Source organism: Peromyscus californicus, unplaced genomic scaffold, assembly GCF_007827085.1.
Source record: "Peromyscus californicus insignis strain IS unplaced genomic scaffold, ASM782708v3 Scaffold_80__1_contigs__length_186622, whole genome shotgun sequence".
NCBI lineage: Eukaryota > Metazoa > Chordata > Mammalia > Rodentia > Cricetidae > Peromyscus > Peromyscus californicus.
Window position 1 is genome coordinate 85,464 of NW_026294596.1, and position 12,731 is coordinate 98,194.

Below are 12,731 nucleotides of genomic sequence, written 5' to 3' on the forward strand. Positions count from 1 at the left end.
TTTGATATACTCAATATGGTCAAGACACTTTACACATGAATGAAAATTTTAAAGAATAAAATCTGCTCAACTTTAATCCTTCTTTACTTATCCTTTAACAAATTAAGGATAAAGTGCCATTCTGTAGATATATGGTTCATGTAATTGTTTCTTCATGTTTCTCTAGAGAATGACAATCACAAAACAAATGTAGAGCAGACTGAATGTCTAGGCCTGTAGATGGCATTCAGGGATCACAAAAGCCCCTTGTGTATTTTCACAAAGAGAAAACTTTATCTAAGAATGATCTATTTAGATGAGTTCTGGAAATGCTTTCATCTTTAAAGATCACTTTTTTCCATACCCTGATATGAAGAAATACAGAATTAATATGCAAATTTAGAGGGGGCATAGGAGAAGGTTTATTTCATTGGCTTTGAACATTTCATATTTGTAACATCCTCTATGATGCTCTTGTGTCATTTTTAGAGTACCGACAGAGAAATTCGAGCTTTTTCTGGCATTCATTTTTGCTACTGAAGAGATCAACAGGAACCCTTATCTTTTACCCAACATGTCTTTGCTATTTTCCATCCTTGTTGGCCTGTGTTCTAATACAACAAAAGTAATTGATTTAAAATATTCACCACAAGCAAATTTTTCAATAATTCCTAATTATGAGTGTGGAAATTCTATATGTGATGTATCACTTATAGGACCATCATGGAGTACCTTTATAAAAATGACAACCATTATTACATCTCCAAAGGTGAGACAGAGTGGTACAAGTTAGAGATAACAGCTTGTCTATGCCAATCCCAAGCTTCTACAGAGAATGAATGGGCAACATGAGTTGGTGTTTGCCAGTCTATATCTTCTAAAGGATTAAGAAATCACTTTTTTGTATGTCACCAACATTTCTTTTTATTACAAAAATAAATGAATTGGTGGGGGCAGAAATGCAAAACTTTTGTTGAACATTCAGACTTATCATAAATATTCTAGAATCCAATATAATCCATTGACAGGTTTATCTAGCTGTCTTCTGCAGGAGGTCTTGAAGGTGAGTAATACAACTCATATCTATGAATGAAGCTTCTGCCTATTATATTCCTCACATTGCTTTCTTTGTTTTTTATCCTTCAGATTTTCTTTGGACCATTTCATCCTCTCCTGAGTGATAATGTCCTATTTCCCTATGTCTACCGGATAGCACACAAGGATACATGTTTGCCCAAGGCTATGGTCTCTTTGATGCTTTATTTTACATGGACCTGGGTATGGCTGGTTGTCTCAGATGATGACCAGGGGATTCAGTTTCTCTCAGACTTAAGAGAAGAGATGCAAAGAAATAAAGTCTGCTTAGCTTTTGTGAATATGATCCCAGATAACATGCAATTGTACACAGCAAGGGCTGGAATATATGACAAACAAATCATGGCATCATCAGCAAAGGTTGTTATTATTTATGGTGAAATGAACTCTACCCTGGAAGTCAGCTTCAGAAGGTGGGGCTATTTAGGTGTACAGAGAATCTGGGTCACCACCTCACATTGGGATGTCACCAAAAGTAAGAGAGATTTCAGTCTTGACCCCTTCCAAGGGACTGTCACTTTTGCACAGCACTGTGGTAAAGTTTCCAAATTTAGGCATTTTATGAAAATAGTGGACATTTCCAAATATCCAGTAGACATTTCTCAGATGAGAACAAAGTGGAATTACTATAACTGTTCAGTCTCTGAGACCAGCTTTAGCTCAGTGAATTATTATTTATTCAACACTACAGTTGAGTGGTTATCACAACACAAATTTGACATGGTCATGAGTGCAGAAGGCTACAATTTATACAATGCTGTGTACGCTGTTGCCCACACTTACCATGAAATTGTTTATCAACTAGTAGATTCTCAGCCTATAGCTGAACTCAGAGGAATATTCCGTGACTGTCATCAGGTAAATTATCATACTTTCCATCCTTCTTAAGTCATTATATTTCTAAATGGCCCCACAAGTGTTCATATTCATATGAACTTGTCAGGGACTGTTCTATCAATACAACGATTTATCAAATCTCCCTAATATGAATATTTTATGTCAACAAATCGACTTCACAAGATTAACACTCAATGGATGACACTATTTGCATGTGAAGTAGTTATTTTTGTGAGAATGTATCTCAACATTTTAACAAATGTGTTTAATATTGGAAATAGTCACTGAAAATGTTATAAAATCCTTAATTGACAACTAAAAAAGAATTTCTTTCTAGAGACACAAAATATGTATTGATAAATGTCATAAATAATTATTTATATGAAGTATCAATGTTGACAAATAATAAGGACTGCTTGGTGTTAATAGTTTTACTTTTATCTCTTATATGTATAATGTATTTGCCTGATATGTATTCCCTCTATTCCTTTCAAAAACTTCCAGTCCTCTCACTGCTTAATTACACAACTTGTCTCTTTTTAAAAATAATTTTTGCTACACACACATACACAAATTAACCCACACACACTTAAGTAAAATCATCCCTTTGGACAGTTTCCATGCAAATAACAAATGTTCAGATCTCTTTCACTATGTTATTATTTGATAACATTTCTTCTATTTGCACCATGAGTAATGCATATGAAGTGTAACAAAATGTAATTATACATGAGATATCTTATATTAACTAGATAGGATATCATCAATATTCTTGTCTTTTCTGGAACACATTGAAAATTATGGGTCATTCACAATGTCACTTTACCTTACTGGATAAGCATAGGTAATCATTTAATGATGTGTCTCACTTAGATGGCTTCTTTGCTGAAGAAGAGGGTATTTACTAACCCTATTGGAGAGCTGGTGGACATGAATCTGAGAGGAAAACTGTGTGCAGACTATGACATATACAACATTTGGAATTTCCCACAAGGATTTGGATTAAAGGTGAAACTAGGAGGTTGTTCCTCCTATTTCCCACAGAGCCAACAACTGCACATATCTGAAGACTTAGAGCAGACCATGGGAGCAACACTGGTGTGTACACAATCATTTTCATTCCTTGCAGTACATCTGTGCTACAAAAATGTGTGGGATCAGAGTGATGGCTTGGTGGTTAACAACAGTCTCTGCATTTGGGAAGGGCCCAAGCTCAGTTCACACAGCTCTGTTTTTGATGATACAATCCTTTGGGGATCCATAGACACCAAGAGTTGTATTTCAATTCACCTCATACCACAGAAACAGATATACAAAATAAAAACACAATATGTAGATCATTAAAATTTTATAACTAGATAGAAACCATTAAATTTTGTGATTCTGTGTCAACATCTTTATAGCTTAATCAAGTATAGCATGCAAATGTTTCCAGAAACATATTTCTAAATCCCAAACTTTCATTTAACGTAAAATTTTAAGCCGCTGAGAGACTCCTACCACATGCCCAGTTTTTTTCATTCTCTGACTCTATATAATCCCACTCTGTCTTCTCCCCCACCCAATTCATCATCCTTGATTTTGATTTTAAACACTTCGGGAGCAATGCATGCCTCCTAAGCATGCCTTTTGCATCATTTTGATTAGGGAAGACACAATTTTGAATCTCTACAATCAAACTTGATACAAACAATGTGACTCAATGTAATAAATATTGTAGGTCCTTCAACTTCATTGCAGGTATATAGAAAATGCTCAGATCAAAAACTGAATATGATATGTAATGTGTGATAATAGAAGAATATTTGAAACCTGTGTCTGTTACTTTGTTCGTTTCAGCTTCCGACTTCTACATGCAGTGTGACATGCACTCCTGGATTCAGGAAATTTCATCAAGAACACGCAGCAGACTGCTGCTTTGACTGTGCCTGGTGCCCAGAGCATGAGGTTTCCAATGAGACTGGTATGTGTTTGTTTGCAGAAGACATTGCTGAAATGGAATATCTTCTCCTCTCAAAAAGAGAAAAGTTCTTGAAGGAAACTGAAGACATAAAATATGTGATTTTAATAGAATGATTTCTTTGATATCAACCATAATATGAACTCTGAGAGGAAAGTGAACTGTCTTCCTTAAATAACACATCTTGCTCACACAATGAAGGTTAAAAATCTATATTTTCCAAAAAAAATCTTTTTCCAATAAAAATTTTGCAGTCATTTTACATACCAATCAGAGATCCCTCTCTTCCCTCCTTCATCCTCCCCCCCCCAACTGAACTCCATCCCATACAACAAGAAGGGAAGGCCTCCCACGGGTAAGCACATCCAGTAGAGGCAAGTCCAAGCCCTTCCCCTGGCTCAAGGCTTCACGAGGTGTCCTATTATAGTTAGTGAGCTCCACAATGGCCTCTCATGTATCAGATGGATTCTGTCCTTCCTCCAGGGGGCCTCAAAGCAGATCAAGCTACACAACTGTGTCATGATGTAGAGAGCATAGTCCAATCCCATGCAGGCTCCACATCCATTGATCCCACTTTCATGAGTTTCCACAAGTTTGGTTTGGACATCCCTGCATGTTTCCCCATCATGGTCTTGATGTCACTGCTCATAGAATCCCTATTATCTCTCTTTGACTGGATTCCTGGAGCACTGCCTGGTGCTTGGCTGTGGATCTCTGTATAGGCTTCCATCAGTTACTGGATGAAGACTCTATGATAACAGATTACTAGAGCAGACCAGTTCAAGCACCCTCATCACTATTTCTAGTTGTCCAAGCTGGGGTCATCTTTGTGGATTCCTGGCAACTTCTCTTGTACCCACTTTCTCTCTATCCCCATGACATTTCCCTCTATCATGGTATCTCTTTCATTGCATTCTCTCTCCATCACTTTTCCTGCTTGACCATCCCATTCTCTTATGTTCTCATCCCCCATACCCTATCCTTTATTGCCACACCTCACCCCCAGTTCACTCATGGAAATTTCAACTATTCCCCTTTCCTAGGGTGATCCATGCATCCCTCTTTGGGTCTTCCTTGTTAGTTAGCTTCTCTGGAGCTGTGGTATACAGTCTGGTTATCATTTCCTTTACATCTAGTATCCACTTATGAGTGAGAACATACCATGTTTGTCCTGAGTCTGGGTGACCTCACTCAGGATGAGTCTTCAACAGTTTCCTTCACATGATTAATATTTTTCATAGTTTTCTTTAAGGGAATTATTGATTTCTTAACATTTTTTGTTTGTGTTTTCCTCAATTTTTAAGGGAATTTTTTATTTGCTCTTTAAAGGCCTCTAGTATCTTCATGAATTATCTTTAAGGTTACTTTTACCTGCTTCTGCTACATTGTGATGTTCAGGTCTTGCTGTTGTAAAAGAGCTAGGTTCTGGTGATGCCATATTGCTTTTTATGTTGTTATATGTATTTTTGCACTCATGTCTGCCCTTCTCTTCCTCTAACAGGTGCAAGTGGTGCCTGTGTCTAAGTGAGCTGCTATGGTCCACTCTGTGTCTGTGTCTTAAACTTAGCTCTTGGTCTAATTGGAGCTGACAGATTCTGTATCTCAGGAAGCTGCTCTTGGTCCAATCCAAGCTAGGTGATTCTGTGAATCAGGGAGCCACTCCTGGTTTTATCAGGGCTCTTCGTCCAGTCAGAGCTGACAGATTCTGTGTCTCAGGAAGCCACTCTTGGTCCAATGAGAGATGGCACTTTGGTTTCTGTGTCTCAGGAAGTTACTTGGGTCACAGATGGGTATTGGGGTAGGGTGGGGGTCTTGTAAATTGCAAGGTCTAATGGGGGGTTTTGGGGGGTCCATGGAGGAGCTTCCTCTGCTGGACTGCAACTGGGGGAGAGGTGGGTAAGGGTTCCCAGGACTGGCTGTGTCCAGGGGCCTACATCCTAGAGGCAGGACTCACTGGTTGGGAGAAGAGTCCCTCACTCCAAAAAATGTTTAATGAAAACCAGAAATATTTTGTAATTTATTCTACAAGAATCCTTTGAACACAGTATTGGTATCCATATGTCTAATCTTCCTTCACCATTTGTATGAATTGAATTTAAAACAGAATCAGCCAGTCCACATTATTGTCCACCTGGCACACAGCTTATCACTGATGAGGACCAGAGAGAGTTTCAGACTCTTGTATTTAATGAAATATATTTAAGACCTTGAGGAATAGCTTACAGAGCAAAGCAATTACTGTGGAATGATTGGGATGAGCATTCAGTTACCAAGAATACACCCCAAGATGTGATAGTATTCTTTAGCAATCACATCGTACCAAAAGATAAGAAAAGTTTTCAGAAAAGCCATAATCTTGCATCTCATCTAAGTTGGAAAGTGCAGTTGGGAACAAAAAGAGACTTTCTAAAAGAGAGGGAACTGAAGAAAAACACCTGATGATTGTCTTCTGAACTGCAAATACATGCACAGATGCAAGTGTGCTTACACTAACATGCAAAAATCACTCACAAAATCACATGTGCACATTTATGCCTACCATGTAAACATAAGCATATATTTAATTTAAATCTTTAGTTTAAAATTAATTATGTCCCTTTCATTTCTCCTTTCATTACCAGCATTAGCCTCACTTGAAACACAGTGACATGTCTGCTGTGGGATGTTCTGTATGTCAAATGTGTTGCTGATTAGTCAATAATTAAAACACTGATTGGCCATTGGCTAGGCAGGAAGTGTAGGCGGGACAAGGAGGAGAATAAAGCTGGGAAGTGGAAGGCTGAGTCAGAGAGACACTGCCAGCCGCCACGATGAGAAACAGCATGTGAAGATGCCGGTAAGCCACGAGCCATGTGGCAAGGTATAGATTTATAAAAATGGATTAATTTAAGCTGAAAGAACAATTAGCAAGAAGCCTGCCATGGCCATACAGTTTGAAACCAATACAAGTCTCTGTGTTTACTTGGTCGGGTCTGACGGCTGTGGGACTGGCAGGTGAGAGAGATTTGCCCTGACTGTGGGCCAGGCAGGAAAACTCTACCTACAAATGGCGCCCAACGTGGTGGCAAGAGTTTCCACCTAAAAACCTGAGAAAAGATTCTAAAACGGAGCTAAAAACAGTTCCTAATTGTCTCTCTCAAATGAGCGGCAGCTGCTGGTTTGAGCTACTGGTGGGTTCCTAGCGTGCGTGCTCGACCTGCCTATGGCGGGAATGAGGCCTTTGCAAGTGGCACTTTGAGCTGCATGGTGGATTTAGCCTTTGCTGGTGCAGAGCAAAAGGGGAGGTTTCTGGGCTACACGCTGCTTGGCTAAAAGCATAGACCCCCGATAGCTCCCAGAGCTGGCGGTAAACCATGGCCATGTTGGGAAGCTGAGGTGGGTGGATCCAGCAGCCACAGCTGCTGCAGTTTAAGGCAATAGATTCACAATAAGACAGATTCAGATGTAATAGTTTACAATGTGTGTAAAAGATATGTAGGCTTGAAAGAGACAAAAAAGATGATATATAGAGTTATAGAAATAAATACATAGTTTTAAAAAATAAAGTCTTTAAAGAGACAGTAAAGGTAGTATAAAAAATAAGCCACGTAAAAATGGATATTACACAGAGAATCTGCATTGTGTTGTCTTTGGGACTTTTAACTGCAGAAAAATATTTGATTGTAAAAGCTGTTGAGTTATGCCAAAATGTATATTTTAAAGGTACCTTGACTTCAAAATTTGGATATAAGGATATGTTACTTTGGAAAGGAGACTCTGCTTTTGTTCCCACAGAAAGCCAGAGGCTATGGATTTGTTCCAGATTAAGATACATCAGGTTTGACCAGCCAAGACCCCCTGAAAGGTCTCTGATGACACCATGGCCCAGATGATCCAACATCCAGAATGGTTTGAAGGCATCTGGCTCAGACGATACAGCCTCATGAACTATTCCATAATCCTAAAATTTTCTTTGTTTCCCCATAAGATACAGCGCCCCCCTCCAGCAGGAAGTAGTAAGAGAAGCTACGCCCAAATTCCCAAATTATATGTAATTTTATTTTGTTAAGGTTAAAACCTTCCTTTTTGAAAAAAAAAATGGGGGAAGTGCTGTGGGATGTTCTGTATGTCAAATGTGTTGCTGATTAGTCAATAATTAAAACACTGATTGGCCATTGGCTAGGCAGGAAGTGTAGGCGGGACAAGGAGGAGAATAAAGCTGGGAAGTAGAAGGCTGAGTCAGAGAGACACTGCCAGCCGCCACGATGAGAAACAGCATGTGAAGATGCCGGTAAGCCACGAGCCATGTGGCAAGGTATAGATTTATAAAAATGGATTAATTTAAGCTGAAAGAACAGTTAGCAAGAAGCCTGCCATGGCCATACAGTTTGAAACCAATACAAGTCTCTGTGTTTACTTGGTCGGGTCTGACGTCTGTGGGACTGGCAGGTGAGAGAGATTTGCCCTGACTGTGGGCCAGGCAGGAAAACTCTACCTACACATGTCTACTCAATTCTCAAGTCAGTAGCAAAAAGACTAGGTAGGTAGATTAAATTCAAATACACTATATGTATGGATGAATTTTAAATACAATGTTAAAAATTTCTAAATTTTTATGTTGTAACATATTCAAAATTCATGAGTTGTTTGGATTTTTTCCAATACATAGATGAATAGTGGCAAGAACCCAAGTGAATGTGAAATTATAGATATCCACATACCAGACATCATTGGAATAAAACATAGTAGAAAAAGTACATGTCCTTTTGTCCAAATATTTATATTAAATATTGATGTTATGAACTTAAAACTAAGGGCATTTTGGTGCATAAGAGTACAGCTTTTTTTAATGGAAATATTGATTTTATGCAAACAGTGTGTACCTGAGAGAATTGTCAATCATTGACTCTGTATGAAGATATAGACCAATGGCACAAGCAAAATGCACATACATAGCACTGTATCCCCTGCCTTTGTGGTCTGGGCATGCTGTCTTAGTCAGTGTTCTATTGCTATGAAGAGGCACCATGAGCATGAACATTATTTTTTGAGAAAAGCATTTAATTGTGGCTCACTGACACTATCAGAGGTTCAGTCTATTGTTGTAATTACAAGGACCCCGGCCGCACACAGGTAGATATGGTTCTGGAGAAGTGGCTGAGTGTTCTCTTTCCAGATTCTCAGGCAGAAGGAAGAGAGAGACACTGGGGCTACTTGTGTTTACTCAGAAACCAAAGCCCATCATCAATGACACACTTTCTCCAAAAATGTCACAGGTACTCCCACAAGAATAAATCACTTAATCCTTTTCAATCATGCCTCTCCCTGGAGAACACGGATAATAATTGAGGAGCCTGTGGGGATCATTCTCACTCAAAATCCTATATAATGGTCTCTGGTCCCCCTAGGCTCATAGGCACATCATAATTTAAAATGCATTTCATCCAAAGTCAAAAGTCCAGAAGGGCAAACTCCAAATTCTGCATCTCCATGTCTATTTTAAAGCACTCTTCAGATCTCCAATACCTTTCTGTTTTGTTGATTGTAACAAACTACTCTCTCTTGGGCTGGTTCATCACCCTGTCTGCAAGTATATTGGCAGGTGCCTCGTGACTCTGCCATGTCCAACATCTTGAGATCTCCAATGAAATCTGTGCTTCACCTTCCCTGCTTTTCTCAAAGGTACCTTTTGGCCTCCATGTAGGGACACCTTGGACAAATACCTGTCCTAGTGGCCTTACTTAGCTATGGATGGAGGTTCCACACCTGCCTTCTTCTATCCTTTGCTCAAAGCCAGAACCATGTGACCAAATCTTCCAATGTTTTCTGCTTATTAGGATGTTCAAATACAGTTTTACCTGATTTTTATTTTTAATGATTTCTTTCACCAAAACCTAATGTATTTCATTTCACAAGTTGGAAGCTTAGCTCAGTGCATTCTTACCTTGATGTTGTCATTTTCCTTATTCCATTTTGCAACAGGCTTTCCTTGAAATATTTTATCTCTTTAAGCTCTGGAATTACCTGCATTACAATTCCTGGGGCTCCTTTTCTTCTCAAACCATTTATTTAGTATTTTCCATGCTCACCTAGCTCCTTTTCACTATGGATTTGATTAAGAGTGACAATTAATAACCAAGTAAGAATTGAATGTTGGTCAAGTTTTCCTGGTCTTGCCTGGCCCATGGTCAGGACAAATGTCTATCACTCGCCAGTCCCACAGCCAAGTAAACACATAGAGACTTATATTACTTATAAACTGTTTGGCTGTGGCAGGCTCCTTGTTTTCCAGTTCTTATATCTTCAATTAACTCATTTCTGTTAATCTATTTGTTGCCACATGTTCTATGACTTTACCTGTTGCCTTTACATGTTGCTTCCTGGATGTCAGGATGGCATCTCCTGACTCAACCTTCCACTTCCCACAATTCTCTTCTCTGCTTGTCCCACCTATCCTGTACTTTCGGCCTGGCTACTGGCCAATCAGTGTTTTATTTATCAATCAATCAGAGCAACACATTCACAGCATCCTCAGCAAGACAACACTAGACTGTCTTAAAATTTCCTCAATTTTCCTAATTCAAAACTCTTCAGTTTGGCCTCAGATATATTTTTGGACCAGAACAAATAGGAACCACACTCTTAGTCAAAATATTAAAGGAACAGTCTCTGAGACATTTTACTAATTTTTATGCCTATGAAGCTGCTTGAGTTTCAGAGGTTCCTACTGTTCAAATATCCCTGGGGACTGCTTTCCATGATCCCAATAGCATGGCCCATGAAGCCTTACTTAAAACATTCAACTGCTTTCCTAATCCCTAGTTCCAAAGACCACATTTTGGCAACTAGAAGCATGTCTGGGCCTGTCACAGTAATATTTCACTCCTCCCTATTATTTTTGTCTTCGTGTGTGTTATATTACAGTGAAGAGACACCATAACCATGACAAGACTTATGAATAAAGCATTTAATTGGGGCTTGCTTACAGTTTTAATCCATTGTCATAATGACAGGGAATATGTCAGAACAGAGAGAGACACAGTTCTGGAGAAGATGAGTGTTCTACATACAGATTATCAGGAGCATGAAGAGAGAGGCACTGAGGTATGCTTGAAAGCCCATCTTCAGTGACACACTTCTCCCAACAAGGTCAAACCTACTACAATAAGAACACATATTTTAATCTTTTCAAATAGGTCCATTCCCTATTGACCAAGCAATCACATCTCTGAGCATATAGAAGCCTCTCTCCTTTTATCCACCACACATTCACAGTACAAAGATCTGTAGATAATAAGTATAATGTTTGAGAATTTAACCAATCTGAGCTGTTTTTATTACCACTTATAAGCCCTAAGAAAATAAGTATTTTTCTTATTTTAAAAACTTGCATAAATATGGAAGTTGATAAATGGGAATAAGAAGCTACTCTGTTCCCTTTATGGTAAAGGTGGTGATTTCCATCACCAAGGATGGATTGCTACAGAGCAGCCTGTCTGCGCTGCTTCCTATAGCAACAAGGAAAAAATTATCAATGAAGACAAAAACAGTTATTGAGGTATCCTCTGATTAATACAGACACTAAAAGATTAAGACTATAATGATGGAATTTTTAATTTCCTTCTGCAGATGTGGAGCAGTGTGTTCACTGTCCAGAGGATCAGTATTCCAACCCAGAGCACACACGCTGCCTGCAAAGACATGTCTCCTATCTAGCTTATGAAGACCCATTGGGGATGACTCTGGCCTGCATGTCCCTGTGCTTCTCTGCCCTCATGGCTCTTGTTCTTGGTGCTTTTGTGAAGTATAATAACACTCCCATAGTGAAGGCCAATAACTGCATTCTCAGCTACATCCTACTGATCTCCATCACAATCTGTTTCCTCTGTTCATTGCTCTTCATTGGGCATCCCCACATAGTGACCTGCATCCTTCAGCAGACAACATTTGGAGTGTTTTTCACAGTGGCTGTGTCTACAGTCTTGGCCAAGACTATTACGGTTGTCTTGGCCTTCAAGCTCACGACTCCAGGAAAAAGAATGAGAGGGATACTGGTATCAGGGGCACCTAAATTTGTCATTCCCATCTGTACCTTGATCCAACTCATTCTCTGTGGAATCTGGCTGGTCACGGCCCCTCCCTTTATTGACACAGATACACACTCTGAGCATGGACAGATTATCATTGTGTGCAGCAAAGGCTCATCTATTGCATTCCATTTTGTCTTGGGATACTTGGGCTCCTTGTCTCTGGGGAGCTTCACTGTGGCTTTCTTGGCCCGGAATCTTCCTGACAGATTCAATGAAGCTAAATTCCTGACCTTCAGCATGCTGGTGTTCTGCAGTGTATGGGTCACCTTCCTCCCTGTCTACCACAGCACCAAGGGGAAGGTCATGGTGGTTGTGGAGGTCCTCTCCATCTTGGCCTCCAGTGCAGGGTTATTAGGGTGCATCTTTGTCCCAAAATGTTATGTTATTTTCATGAGACCAGATTTAAATTCTCTTCAAAAGTTCAGGGATAAATCACTTTACTGACCCATTCCTAGTTTTAAGATTTTTAGATGACACCTAAAATATCTCTGTTCCATTTCCTTGGAGTGACTCCCTCTTCCATTCTCAGCTTTCATCATTTTCCCATCCAGTTTATCAAGTTTCATAATGTCATCCTTATTGAACACATTTTGGTGGTAATGTGGGTAAGACTTTACTATATACATTCTACTCTTTATAGTACACATATTCTCACAGTAATCTCCCTCATCTTAAGACTCTCAAGATCTTTCCTTCCTTTTTCAATGTTCCTTGGGCCTTAGGTTGGGAAGGTTTTGTAGAAGGATTGATTGTTTTATTGTAAATGTATATGTTGAATGGGAGGAATCATT

The 12,731-nt window shown here is 39.2% G+C and overlaps 1 protein-coding gene across 1 annotated transcript; it reads left to right on the top strand.

The window, feature by feature from the left end:
• The first annotated feature begins 469 nt into the window (after positions 1-469).
• On the top strand, positions 470-12,384 carry LOC128102845 (vomeronasal type-2 receptor 116-like). Its single transcript, XM_052726732.1, has 5 exons — positions 470-748; positions 1,126-1,932; positions 2,785-3,009; positions 3,751-3,874; positions 11,480-12,384. The coding sequence occupies exons 1-5, from the start codon at positions 554-556 to the stop codon at positions 12,382-12,384; spliced, it is 2,256 nt and encodes a 751-aa protein (XP_052582692.1). The 5' UTR covers positions 470-553.
• The last annotated feature ends 347 nt before the right edge of the window (positions 12,385-12,731 follow it).

Bases quoted from the DNA above. Each gene is read 5' to 3' on its own strand.
- LOC128102845 (XM_052726732.1), top strand. From the start codon at position 554: ATGTCTTTGCTATTTTCCATCCTTGTTGGCCTGTGTTCTAATACAACA. The intron at 749-1,125 runs GTGAGACAGAGT...TTTATCCTTCAG, and splicing joins CCATTATTACATCTCCAAAG to ATTTTCTTTGGACCATTTCA. The intron at 1,933-2,784 runs GTAAATTATCAT...TGTCTCACTTAG, and splicing joins TATTCCGTGACTGTCATCAG to ATGGCTTCTTTGCTGAAGAA.